We start from the raw sequence: 14,921 nt of genomic DNA, 5'->3' as shown, positions 1-14,921 counted from the left end.
AAAAAACTCCAGAATTGTAGCTTAAGGACCCCATTTCATTGCCAAAATAATGACCCCGACGAAAATGGTCAAAATTATCCCATAGTTCTAGCCAATTTTAGCAAAGTCCTTTAGGGGGGTATATCAAATAATTAAAAAAAAATCTACTTTCAAATTTTCAACTACTTCGAATAATTTTAGCTTAAGGACCCCATTTCATGGCCAAAATAGTGACCCCGACGAAATTGGACAAAATTATATCAAAGATCTAAACATATTTAACAAAAGAAAAAATAATAACAGATTTTGTTATGGACACTTAAAAACCTTTCCATTTGTGCGATTAATGGTAATTTTATTTTTAAGTCAGAATACCAAACGAATAACAAATCTTGGGAGAATTTTTGAAATGTATAACATTTCCTCTTATTAGCGTGTTATTAAACATTTTCAGTATAATATCACTTCAATATCAAATCTTGTTATTTTATCAGAAACTTTTATTATTTTTTCTTCTTGAAGTTGAAGTTCAGGATAAAATAAAAACACTTTTTGTTATTTTAACAGGATTTCTTACAAGAAATATTATTTGAAATATTATTAATTTTGTTATTACCGTCTGCTCGGGGAGCGTAAATTTACTAACATTCCACACCTAACCTCACTTTCTGGTTTGGTTGCTCAGGCGTGATAATAGGCGGGCCCAAAAGGTTGCACGTGCCACACCGAAAAACGATGCAAGATTTACGTGCCGACGCATAAATTTTCTGAATAAGGGGTATCAGGTGGAATTTGGACTAGTGAGGAGAAAATATTTTGAGATTCCTAATGTGGGTATTCCAGTTTCGTGATTTGCATACTCTGGGGCAAACCTGTTGGGCGACCACGTGGATTCATTAGTGGAAATCTTGCTTAGTTCTGGATTTGAAATCTTAAAATGTAAGATTGAATCGTATGACTCATTTGTCAAAATTGCCCAGCGTTGCCAGTTGTGTCACCTCGACATAAAACATATGTTTCTGTCTACAATCCCTAAAAGGTCACCGGGCAATCCGACAGAAAGTGTTCAACTCGTGTGACATAAATCTTTCTAATGCCATTGAATTGCCCAAACCGGAGGGGTCCAACAAACAATCTCCTGCTTTGTAGAGATGAAAGATCGCAACTATGGCGCATCTCATGTGTATGAAACGACATTTCCAAGACATTCCAAGGAGTCATAAAATCTCGCTGTTTGCTTTGGGTACATATTTTGGGGTTTTTCCGTGCTTTGAGCTTCTGGTTCATCTCGTTGCGAAGAGCAAGTAAGGGTATCATAGCATAACCTCACTCTTGAGTGCGGCCCACAAATGATGCGATCTTGTCCTGGCGACTAGTGCCGGACATAGAGTGACTGACTTGAGGGTGGTCCAAAGTTCGAGTTGCTTGGGCGGGCAGTCTCGGTACGTGGTGAACAATTCCGCAGAAGGAAGTGACTTGCGATTTTGCGTTGTGTCGTATGGTAATGATAGGTAAATACGGTGACGGCGAACAGTTTATCGGCGATGGTCAGACGATCGTTTGAACGGGACGGGAGGCGATGTATCATAAACTATCACCGTTTTGCGTGTAGTTTGAGAACATAATGAAATTTGAATATGTTGTCATTTCGTGGGATTCAAACTTTATTTTTGAAGCTGTTCAAACATATCATAAACGGTTGATTTGAACATCACAGAAAAAAAAAATCAATTCCCGTAATCGTGAAATGTGTTCATGAATTGGAGAACCACGAAGGAATTTATTCATGAGTATGATGTAGAGCGTCCAATTTCCCGTCCCGGGAATTCTCGGGATTTCCCGGAAAAAAATATATTATATAATATATATATATATTTTTTTTTTTTTTGTAATTTTCCCGGGAATTCCCGAAAAACAAGCAGAAGTATACATTTTCCTACCTTTTTGGCACCAATGTTTTGAAATTATTTGATTTTATTTATTTCAAAATGAAATTGTCAATGTTTAATTCACGTAATATTTATTTCTGAAGCATTCACCACTAGGAATATTGTTTGCTTATATGTTGGACAACAACAATTACGCTGTTACGGAATAGTTATCTATTTTATTTTTACAACCTTTTAAACGTTTTTTTTTTTTGTAAGATAATTTGAAAATAAGATATTTACATCTTCCGGCCAAGATCAACATTGAGATTTGAGGATGAAAATTGAACTGATAAACTGTCAAATATGAAAAAATATCGTTTAATTTCAACCACTTTTAAATGCTCAAAATTATTTTATTCCAATGAATCTATTAGGCTAAATGCCTATAACTAAAATCATATTATAAAACCATGAAAAACCATTAAAAACCACTTCGTATTATATGAAATTTACCCAAAGAATGCCACTATATTTAAAAAAAACTCGCTCCAAATATTTGAAAACTATGAGTTGTGATTTTATAAAATAGTGTTTCAAGTTAAGAAGCGCTAGAAATAACATTTTTAAGGTAAATTCAATGATTATTTATTTATTCACAAGTTGAAAATACTTGTTCTGAGATAAATTATTTGTCATGACAAACAAAATTTCCGCATGATTTTTTTTTTCATTTTTTCTTGACAAATTTAAAAGCAATTTTATGGTTGTGGAGCATAGATTTTCATTTCAACAAAAATACCAATATTTTTTTTTCTTTTATTAGGGACGATTTGAAAAAACGGCATACAAATTAGAAAGTTTATATATTTTCTTAAAGTTGCATGATTTTTGACAAGCAGTCAAGCCATTCATTGATCCTCACACTCATTTTGACCATTAAAGTTGCTGTTCTATACAATTTTGTTGCAAAAGATTTATCAGAAATAGGATCAGAATAATTTTCGTTAAATTTCAAATTTCCCGGCATTCCCGCGATTTCCCGGGAAATTTGTTAAAAATTTCCCGTTTTCCGGGAATTTTGTAACCCCGGGAAATTGGACGCTCTAGTATGATGTATTTGCACTATAAACGTGAATATATTCCTTCGTTTTTCTCAAATTCATGAACACAATTCACGATTTCGAGAATTGATTTTTTTTCGTGAACAAGCTTTTATCAGAGACAATCTTTGTCGATTAAAATAAGATAATTCGATGATTAAATAAGAAATGTTAATAAATTTCTCGCTCCAAATTCTGATAAGTTGTGTTTCGTGAACTTCCGCCCGAAGAATCGATTTTGATTAAATTATGTAGAAAACTGAAGCATAACCAGAAAACAAAAGTAATACTGTTTCAACTTCATGTTTCCGATCGAAACCCTGGGTCAAACCATAAACACTTCATTACCTGGCACCCAAGCCGTAAACCAACGTTAGCTGCTTCGCAAATCGATACACCCGAAGCGAAGTGCGCGGTCTACGAGAATGAGCGCACTTTCGTATGCACATTCATTAAAGCAGTGTCTCTTTCAGCAGCGCCCCCCGTCAGTCAGTCAAAGTTCTGACAGCGACTTCTTCTTCTTCTTCCAAGTATTTGTAGCCGGTATGTGGTACGTAGGCAAACAAAGTGAAACTTGACCCCTGCACCATTGAACGTCGCGCTTCGGGGTCAAAATCGGAAATGAATTTTTCATTACCCCTTCTGGCGTCGTCGTCGTCCTCGTCACTGGCAGGCTAGTCCGACTTGAAGAATTGCTGTGAGGAAGCTCGGAACGACACACGCGGCACATGAAACAGAACCACGTGGTAATCCCACAGGAAGCGGGTAGATTTGGGACGGTTGATAAGACTCTGGGTGACCCAGAAAGATGAAGAAGGTAGAAAAAATGGTTCGAGAACGGAAGCCGTGGGTTGACCTGTTGAGCTCTGATCTCGTCTGGCGATTTGATCGAAGTTTGAGGAAGTGTTGCCATCAATTGTAATTCAACTCACACTCACAGCGCTCGATTTGGCAATACCACCACCGGTCCTAATCGGTTTGAACTGCAACCATACTTTGTATCAAACTCCTAACGACTGACATTAGCCGCGTAACACACACATACAGTGATACATTTGTACGTACAACTGTGTGTGCGTTGCACAAACATTGCTCGAAACGCGAATCATTTTCTCTTTTTCCACTTGATCAGCTTTCGGATTGGCTACTTTTTTCACGCACCGCGGCCACAGCTGGAAGCGCCACCGAACCTCGGTGGAAGCTGAGCTGCAATTGCATCATCGTGCCCACGAGGGGCTCTCCTGGCAACACTGGCGCGATTTCCCGATTTCGTGAGATGGTATTGTTCGTTTGAACGAAAAGTTACATCGCAATCTACGCGGTTGTCAATTAGCGGGAAATCCCGCCCTTTTGGGCACCCCTCGGTGAGTTTAAATATCGATCTTCATCAAACGGATCTTGCGTGAACCAGTCGGAGAAATGTACTCGTATGTTTGCGTAATTAGCGCTGGTTCGCGCGATCGATAAGGAGATTAATTTCTCGTTCGGCGTTGCCAGATCACGCGTCAATTCTGAAGAGCGAGGGCCATCTATACAAGCTGAGCACTTATCTCTCAATTAGGTACCGTACAGGTGCCCATTATGGGCCAATCGCGAGACGGATTACGTCCGGACTTTCTGGTTTTGTACGTGCTGGTTGCAATGTTGAAGATTAGGGCCGTACATTTGAGACAATCTCAAAATGACACCAATCAATGCAACACTCTTGGACTTCAGGTTCAAAAATTCTATGCGCATGCGCATGTCGTTTTAGCAGTCCGCGCCTCCTGATTGGTCAGACTTGGATGGCCAATCCGGGAGAAGCGATTCGATGCACTTGTTAATGGCAGTTGAAGTTGTTTTTCTTTGGTTTGGTTGAGTTGGTAGTTCCAGTTTTGCCTTTGTTGTTGTTGAAATACATTTGAAAATTGTCTATGAGACGTATTTGCCACCACAAACGTCGTACAAAACATTCAACTGAAAGTGAATACCGGATAACCATCATCATAATCTTCGTTCGTTCGCTCAAAAAGATGATAGCCGCCGGACGCCGCGCCGCACCGGTTGACCACTGGCCCGTGGCCAAACGGAGAGAGGGGCTCGTCCGGAACCAGCCAGAGCCCAGCATCATGCAGATCTTCACCAGCAATAATACCGACCCACCTTTCCGCGCGAATCGTGCCGCAAGCCAAACAAAACTTATCGCCGTGAGAGAGAAAATTCGAAACGGAAATTCCGATATTGAATTTTCCTCCACACACAGCTTAAGGGGAGACTACTTGGTGGTGGTGGTGGCGTCTCGTGTTGCCAAACTGACCGCGCTGGCATCACTGGGTTGGCTACTGTTTAGTGGCGTCGTCTTTGTATCGCAAAATTGTGCACGGACCCCCCTCTTCTTGGAAGCCAACCCCAACTCCACCTACACCCAACTCTGCCTGTCTGCCATAAATGGGCGTCTATTTCGCTGGACGGTTTTTTCTTCTGTTTTTGTTTTGAAATGAAATCCCTTTGTTTATACACACAGAAAGACACACACTTTGTGTGAGCGCCAAGAGAAACAAATCGATTTCTAACGTCCTCCATCATTGTAATACTGACTACCGGCCTCCATATTGGGCATTATTACAGTGCACATAAGCATTTTAAGCACCACTATGGGGTTCGCAAAGCAGCATAAAGTGCTGCCGGAGTTTGGTTTCGGTTTTGTTTACCAGCTTGGTTTCTGATTTTTTGCTCATTGCGCCTCCTTTTGTCTGCTCGACTAGGCGCGAAATTGGAATGGAACTAGTCGCGGCGCCATGAGTAAAGTTGGTCACACACACAAAAAAAGTTAAAAATATATGAACCATGTTTAGAATAGGTTTTGGATTACCAAATGAAAATTCTGACAACTTTAGAAAATATGGTAATTTCGATCATTTTTTGATCTTTTTTTAGGAAATTTATTTCATACGGAAACAAACGTGCACTCGATTTCAAATTTTACTCCAACCCTTAAAATAAAACAAAAATCTAAAAAAAAGCGTGTTTTTTTTTCCTTCGGTGAAAACATGGAAAGTTCGTCAATATTATACAAAATTCTACTTTGACCACTTGATAAGATGCAACGAATTTGAGATAAAGTAATATTAAAATTAATACAGTCCAGACTCCATTATCGGAAGGCCTTGCAAAAATTTCACTTCGGATAATCTAATCTTCGGAGAGACGAATAAAAAAAATCGCTTTTGATTGTCGAGCTAGGTATGACCCCTAAAATACGCTGAAGTTATTAAAAAAAATCTAAATCCAAGATGGCGGCTTAAACTTCGGTGACAAAATATTTAAAAAAAATGCATTTTGTAAAATGATAGGCAATCAACTACAGTTCAGACTCGATTATCCGAAGGCCTTCGAAAAAAAATCCTTCGGATAATCGAATCACGAAAACAAAATTCTTTGTCTTATTTTTTATGGTCGGGCCTAAGTATCACCCATAAACTACTTTAAAATTATTTAGAATTTTTAAACCCAAGATTAAAATTAATTTAAAAGCCTTGAAATATTCAAATTTGCCTAATTGGGGTCGCAGAACACGAATTTGATTTTAAACAAGAAAATAAAAAAATATGAAAAAAATAATTCAGGTCATGATTCGATTATCCGAAGTCCCATACAAACCATCGAATAATCGAAACTTTCCAACTAACATCCTTTTCAAATGTAATTTTTGAGTATTTCAAAAGTCATCCGTTGCTCAGTTTAAGAGGCAAATAATATTTTGTGGACCCAGATTCTTAGAATATGAAGATCTGGCAACCTTGTCTCAAATAATAGAAATTACATACTTTTTTAAGCCGGATTTCACTGATCTTTATGAAATATTTGCCCAGATCCATCATCCGACCTATCGTTGGATAGATAGGTAATCGTAAGAGCTTCCATACGAGTATTAACGCTGGAGATCTGGCAACCCTGTCTAAAGTTATGGCCACTTAAGTGTGATTTGTGTACTTTTCCGATGCCTGATTTTACTTATCCTTATGAAAACTATGTCTGGATCCGTCATCCCACCTGCCATTAGATCTGTAATCGTAATCCTTCCAAATGAATCTAAAAAATTAAGATCTGGCAACCTTGTCTCATGTCATGACCACTTAAGTGTGATTTGTGTTTATTTTTTATGTCGGATCTCATCTATCTGTACGAAAACTAAGTCCTGATCTACCATTCATCTAATCGTGGGATAGTTTGTCGAAAGATCTTTCAAAAGTGTTCTGGCATACGCCCCTTTATTGGTAATTGAAAAACCTTTTCGAAGAGTTGAAAAAAAATGATCTTGACAACCCTGTACAAAAATGTGATAAGGGTACGTTATCCATTAGTGGACCCCTTTCCTATAGTGGACCCTCTGAAGAGTTTTTGATGAAAAATTCAATAAAATCCCAATTTCAAGCGTGTTAATGTCTGCAAATCTTTTATTTGACATGTTCAGCACCATTTAAAACAATGTTGACTGACATTGAAATGTCCTTTTTGCCAAAATATTGTCCGTTTCTTTCGAAGGTACACGCCGCGCGGCATTCCAGAATGTGCCGCAGACACTGTCGCCAGCGATTTTCTGCACTTTTGGTGCAATAATATACATTTCCGGCAACAATGCCATGCAATTCGAAGAAGAAGATCAACAAAAACAAAACGCACAGTATGGGATTTGACAGCGCGCATTTGCCGAAAGTCCGGCGCGTCGTTTCGTGGCTGGTATGCCGCGTGTCTTTTTCGGGAATGCGCGCAATAAGTGTTTTGAGTTCGACATCAGAAATCAGACATGGCCACTAGCATTTTCACAACAAAACAGCTTTTCTATTTTATGGTTGAATTAACTATCCAATCATTTTTTGACTGGTTATTTAACTTCAGGAAGTCGAAATAATGTTAGTTTAAGGAACTATACTAAAATAAAGCGAAGAGCTGCTCATTTTCATAGCATAGCATAGCATTGGTGAAGAAAGCGAAGAGCTGCTCATTTTCAAGCAAAAAATAGGGGGGTCCAATATAGGGCAACGAAAATCCTAACTTTTCCAAAAGTGGACCCCTGTTAATTTAACCTTCAAAAATGAAGAAAACTGTGTATTTAAGCAAAAGTTTCTCTTAAACATACAATAAATGCTTGTTGTAGTCAATCTTATTGCATATTTTTTTCAATTATGAGTATAAATATAGCTGTTTTCATGTTAAAAGTATCAAAAATGCTGAAGCCGTAAGAATTCATAATTATTAAAAAACTATAGTTAATTGTACTTAACTGAAGCATCATAATTAAAGTTTGAAATGTTATTTCATAAATATAAATCAATAACAAAATATTTTTTGAAAATAAACATGCGTAGTTTTATCAGCAATCGTAAACAAATCTATTGTTTTGTTTCGGTCAACTATTTATGTAATTAATATGGAAAATGTGCATCAAAATTACTTGTTTTAATCATTTTAATGTTTACAGTTGTTTTTGAAACGTTTTCTTTGATTTTTTTTGGAAAAAAAATGTTTTTAAATGTCTGTTAGGTTTTTTGTTGTTTTAAGCAAAATTTGTTAAGAAAACATATTGGTTTATGATGGAAAATCCATCTTATATTCAATATATGTATCATAAGACCTCCACCATGCATCAAAACACCAAATATCCGTTAAATTTGGTATAAAAATAACAGTTTTCCTATAGTGGTCCCGGGTCCACAATCGGATTATGGACCCGGGTCCACTATAGGAAAAGGGGGTCCATAACAGGCAAAAAAAAACCTTTTTTTTTCAAATGGCTATTTTTCTGCTCAAAAACAAATTACTGATGAAACAAATAGTCAAAATTGTTCAAAAGACATCAGCTTTCATTGTTTTGTACATAGGGTTATGAAAAAGTGCTTAAAATATTGAAAAAATTGTGAAAAATGCGCGTCGGCTCTACTAGGGGGTCCACTAATGGTTAAAATACCCTATTTAAGTGATGTTTACATCTTTGTTTTACGCTGAATATTATTAATTCAGATGAATATTGTGTCCGAATCCATCATATCAACCATTGTTGGAAAGGAGTGATAAAGTCACCAACCAGTTGGAGTTGGATTAGGTTAACAAAAAAAATCGTTTTAAGTTTGTTTTTGTTTTATAAATTGTTTTGTAAATCGAGTTACAATCAGTGTTTGATTCCAGACTAAAACAAATCATTTAGATTTTATTTATTTAGAATTTGATTGCAATCGAGTCAATGTAAATAACAATCAGTGTGAAAACAGCAATTAAGAAATTACCAGAACACATATCCTATAAATTCACATCAATCTCATAAAATTCTAAACCCACTTCCAGCCACGCTGCTCCGCCATCAAATTTCACAGTTCACGCAACAATGCGATAGAAAAAAATATATTACCAGTACCGGCGTTAGTAACATCATAATCAAACGCACACTAATCATGCATCAATTTGAATACAATTAACCTGCGGTGCTGCCGATGCGATACGATACCGCTCGACGGACCCTGAAACTGGCGTTCGTTCCCAAAAGTCAAACCTTCAATACATCTTCATACTTCAAAAAGTACTGGCGTTGATGCTTTTTGCCACATCCAGCCGTGCTCCCGGATGCCTCCTTGAAGTTGCGCGCTGCTGGTAATTACGCCGATGAAGCCCCAGAGGGACTCCCGGTTCGGAGAAGGAACATCAACAAAAAAGAGAGAGAGGAGAACAAGAATCGAGGAGAATCCGCCCCGGCAGGGGTCGAACCGTCATCATCATCATCATCGCCGTCTCTGGTGGTACTTACATTATTTGTCTGCACATCGATGATTACGTAAATCAGCAGAACAACCTCCTTCTCGTCGGAGCCAAGTGCGGCCCCGTTATAGCCGCTCGTCGCCACGTACAGTGACACCACATGTCCCGGAACTAGCATCTTGGGACGTCGTCGTCTCCTCTTCAGCGGGCCAGGGAATCTGCACTCTCTTCACCGTACACAAACACACACGCGCACTTCTAAGGAGGCAGATGGCTCAAGTGTCCAGATATTGGCCCGTTAGCAATTGGGGCTACTTCTCTTCAGGAGGGCCTCACCAACAAAAAAACAGACGCACTCCACCTCAAACACTTTTAGTTGTTTTATTGCTACTTTGTTTAATTATTTGCCCCGCCGCGCGCGCGCGCACAAGTCTCCGGTACAGCTCTCTCCCCGTACCGTCGTTGATGATGGTAATCTCACTGAATTCGTTAGCTCCTTTTTTTCCTGTGCGGGGATTGCCCAACTTCCTACCGAAAATTTAATTGCACTTGAACCTTTTTTTTCACCTTTTCCTTTCGCACTGCTCGCTCCAAAATCGGACGCGGGTTCGTCGCTTGTGGCGCGAAACCTCTCTTTTCGACGGTTCCAAAGTCGAAATTCGAGCAGCTAGAAGCTGTCCGGTTGCATAACTCGGAGGTTCTCGACACGCGAGCTTGATAATGAGTAATTGTTCACGCGCGCAAATGTGCTATTGGTTTGCTGCTTGCAGTTTGTATTGCGGATTTAATCAGATTTCTCACGGCGCGCAAATGCGTTTGATGATTGCGGTGGAAGTTGTACCTGCAAATGAAGAGAGGGAGGAAAAAAAGCGCTTGATAATCACTATGATTTGTAAAACTAATCAGCTACCGTTAGTGTTAGTGGTGGTGGTGGTGGTCAGTCCAGGGTTAGGCAGCGTTGTTGTTCAGCGTTTGAAGACGACCCCCCATTGATTGTGCGTACACGAACGCAGCCGTGGATTAAAGTGGATTAAGATGTAATTGATTCGTGGAACGTGTGTGGTTTTCGGTTTGGATGGGAGGAGTCAGGCGAAACTTTCGATCGGATCTCGGTTGAGTTTAATATCCATGTTCGCAGGTGTTTGATAAAGGGCACGCAGATCGAGCAATTTGAGGTGAAGAAAGTTATGTAATTTTTCTGCATGTGTCAGTTATTATCGACGAGATTTATTTGCTGAAAATCGGTGTGAAATTATAGTTATTGTAGAATGTACACAACAAATCCGTTGAGAAAGCCATGGTGTTGGATATTGATGGATAAGTTAGGTTAGGTTTTGGTTTGTTGCCTTGAACAACATTACTTATCCAAGAAAACAAACCACTAGAATCCCTCATGATGACCGCGAAACGTTGAAGTAAAAGTACATACATTTGTATACTTGCTAAAAGCAGAAATGTTGCCAAACATAACCTCAATCTAGATTAAAAAGTGTTCATTAACAAAATGTTTGCAAAAAGTAATAGATAGAACAGATATTCCAAGGTTTAAACATTTAAAGCAAACAAATAGTGTAATACATCAGAACAGCTCTTGATTTTGTTTTAACCAAAATAATGTTTAATACCCCTGACTTTTAAAAGGCAGTTTCAAAAAACCCAAAGAACAAAAAAAAAATTTTTTACAGGACCTTTAAAAAACTCTAGAGTTGTTTTGTAATCATCAAGGAGGTATAAGACTATGACAAATAATCAAACTTGTACTTTTTACTGTTTGATAGTTTGTCAAATTCACAAATAATGCAAAAAGTTTGCAGACTGACGTTTCTGCAAACAAATGCAGGCAAACTGTCAAACTTTCAAATGGTGCGCGTTTGTTATGGTTTAGAAAATGTTGTTTACTTAAATTCAAAACATGTTCAAATATGCCCAAACATGCTGAAAGTGATTATTGATGCAGAAAAATGGCCTACTTATCGACACCAACAAAAACAGTGCTGAAAAGTTTATTACTAAAGTTTAGAACTCATTCGAGTGCTAAAAAGTCTTTTCAGCACATGCATCGAAAAGTTATATTTTTCGATACAGTTTTGTTAAATGAAAAAATCCTATTCAAAAATCTGGAGTTTTTTTTAAGGTCCAATAAACCAAATTTTCAGTTTTCGGGCGGTATCAAAAATACCCAAAAAGCAAAAACTGGAAATTTGGTTTATTGGACCTTTTCAAAAAAAACTCCAGAAATGTTCTTCGGAATTTCAAAATTCAATATAACACTTTTGTCACATCAATTTTTTTTAGGAGATCAGAAAATTTCAAAAATGTTTCATTTTATATCACCTAAAATCGGACCATAAATTGCTGATATATTGGTACTGGTATTAAATGGGGGCTGTTTGAGTAAGAATTAGATTTTTTTATCTTTTTTTCTGAATAGTCCTACAACTTTGCCAATGGCAACAAATCGATCAGAAATTTCCTCCAAAAATATAGATTTTCAAATATTTACGATCCATTCTTGTATGGATCGCTACCAAAATTGTATGGGCAAATCATTGACACAAGTCGATTTTGTAAAGCTCAAGTGTCACACCCCAAAACAGTGTCGAAAAGTTGAAATGGATGTCAAAAAGTAGTTTGCAGCTCTGTTATTTTTTGCGATGAAAATTAGACAGTCCGGGAGCATGTAGATCACAAATTGAACGCACCCACTTTTTTGTGATTTAATGTAATTTAATAAAGCCTTTGCCTTGGTTTGGTTTAAAACGACAAAATAAGCATACTGGATTAATTTTCTTGGAAAATTTGTTTAGAGATACTCCATATTCAAATAGAGGGAGCGTGCTCAAATCGACTCAAATCAATTAAAATATTATAAAATTGTAAAAGGTTGAAAACATTTAAATACGATGATTTCAATAAAATTATCAAATAGTTGAATCAAAAATTCGATATATTATTTCAAAACACAATCTACAATTCATTAACCCTGAACGGAATAACAAATTGTGTAATACCTGAGTTATCTAATCAGATATCCGCTCTAGCCAAAGCCCCTACCCTAAATGGTTGTTTCACGGGCTTATCAATTACCTTAAGAGCAGTTCTCTAGGATTTCGGTCATTCGATTTTTTTTGTATTTTTTAATCCGACTGAAACTTTTTTGGTGCCTTCGGTATGCCCAAAGAAGCCATTTTGCATCATTAGTTTGTCCATATAATTTTCCATACAAATTTGGCAGCTGTCCATACAAAAATGATGTATGAAAATTCAAAAATCTGTATCTTTTGAAGGAATTTTTTGATCGATTTGGTGTCTTCGGCAAAGTTGTAGGTATGGATACGGACTACACTAGAAAAAAATAATACACGGTAAAAAAAATTTGGTGATTTTTTTATTTAACTTTTTGTCACTAAAACTTGATTTACAAAAAAACACTATTTTTAATTTTTTTTATTTTTTGATATGTTTTAGAGGACATAAAATGCCAACTTTTCAGAAATTTCCAGGTTGTGCAAAAAATCATTGACCGAGTTATGAATTTTTTAATCAATACTGATTTTTTCAAAAAATCGAAATTTTGGTAGTAAAAATTTTTCAACTTCATTTTTCGATGTAAAATTAAATTTGCAATCAAAAAGTACTTTAGTGAAATTTTGATAAAGTGCACCGTTTTCAAGTTATAGCCATATTTAAGTGACTTTTTTGAAAATAGTCGCAGTTTTTCATTTTTTAAAATTAGTGCACATGTTTGCCCAGTTTTGAAAAAAATATTTTTGAAAAGCTGAGAAAATTCTCTATATTTTGCTTATTCGGACTTTGTTGATACGACCTTTAGTTGCTGAGATATTGCAATGCAAAGGTTTAAAAACAGGAAAATTGATGATTTCTAAGTCTCACCCAAACAACCCACCATTTTCTATCGTCAATATCTTAGCAACTAATGGTCCGATTTTCAATGTTAATATATGAAACATTTGTGAAATTTTCCGATCTTTTCGAAAAAAATATTTTCAAAATTTTCAAATCAAGACTAACATTTCAAAAAGGCCAAACATTCAATATTACGCCCTTTTAAAATGTTAGTCTTGATTTGAAAATTTTGAAAATATTTTTTTCGAAAAGATCGGAAAATTTCACAATTGTTTCATATATTAACATTGAAAATCGGACCATTAGTTGCTGAGATATTGACGATAGAAAATGGTGGGTTGTTTGGGTGAAACTTAGAAAACATCAATTTTCCTGTTTTTAAACCTTTGCATTGCAATATCTCAGCAACTAAAGGTCGTATCAACAAAGTCCGAATAAGCAAAATATAGAGAATTTTCTCAGCTTTTCAAAAATATTTTTTTCAAAACTGGGCAAACATGTGCACTAATTTTAAAAAATAAAAAACTGCGACTATTTTCAAAAAAGTCACTTAAATATGGCTATAACTTGAAAACGGTGCACTTTATCAAAATTTCACTAAAGTACTTTTTGATTGCAAATTTGATTTTACATCGAAAAATGAAGTTGAAAAATTTTACGACCAAAATTTCGATTTTTTGAAAAAATCAGTATTGATTAAAAAATTCATAACTCGGTCAATGATTTTTTGCACAACCTGGAAATTTCTGAAAAGTTGGCATTTTATGTCCTCTAAAACATATCAAAAAATAAAAAAAATTAAAAATAGTGTTTTTTTGTAAATCAAGTTTTAGTGATAAAAAGTTAAATAAAAAAATCACCAAATTTTTTTTACCGTGTATTATTTTTTTCCAGTGTAGTCCGTATCCATACCTACAACTTTGCCGAAGACACCAAATCGATCAAAAAATTCCTTCAAAAGATACAGATTTTTGAATTTTCATACATCATTTTTGTATGGACAGCTGCCAAATTTGTATGGAAAATTATATGGACAAACTAATGATGCAAAATGGCTTCTTTGGGCATACCGAAGGCACCAAAAAAGTTTCAGTCGGATTAAAAAATACAAAAATTAAAATTGAAGAAAAAAGACCGATTTCGTAGAGAATTGCTCTTAAGCACCCTGCTCTTGTCATCGTCGTCGAAATCACTGAACAAACGTAAAATGCACCGGTAATAAGATTTGTAATAATTGTGGGTGACATAACCTTGATCGTTAGATGACCTCCATTTTTTTTAATTAATCTGGATTTAGAAATAATATTTAATCAAACTTGTTTTCTACAAATCGTATGCAGAATTTATTTTCTTCAAGCTCATTTGAAAAAAAAAT

The 14,921-nt window shown here is 36.3% G+C and overlaps 1 protein-coding gene across 4 annotated transcripts in view; it reads right to left on the bottom strand.

Moving 5' to 3' along the window:
• Positions 1-14,921, bottom strand: part of LOC120429527 (RNA-binding protein fusilli-like) — a 146,346-nt gene that overhangs the window by 117,197 nt on the left and 14,228 nt on the right. For all 4 annotated transcript variants that reach the window (XM_039594593.2, XM_052709148.1, XM_052709147.1 and 1 more), the window contains exon 2: positions 9,729-10,520. In XM_039594593.2, coding sequence (XP_039450527.1) covers positions 9,729-9,857 — 129 coding nt within the window. In that variant the 5' untranslated portion in view covers positions 9,858-10,520. The remainder of the gene's footprint in view (positions 1-9,728; positions 10,521-14,921) is intronic.

The sequence above is a fragment of the Culex pipiens genome, chromosome 2, assembly GCF_016801865.2.
Source record: "Culex pipiens pallens isolate TS chromosome 2, TS_CPP_V2, whole genome shotgun sequence".
NCBI classification, from domain to species: Eukaryota; Metazoa; Arthropoda; class Insecta; order Diptera; family Culicidae; genus Culex; species Culex pipiens.
This window is presented reverse-complemented; position numbering and strand designations above follow the sequence as displayed.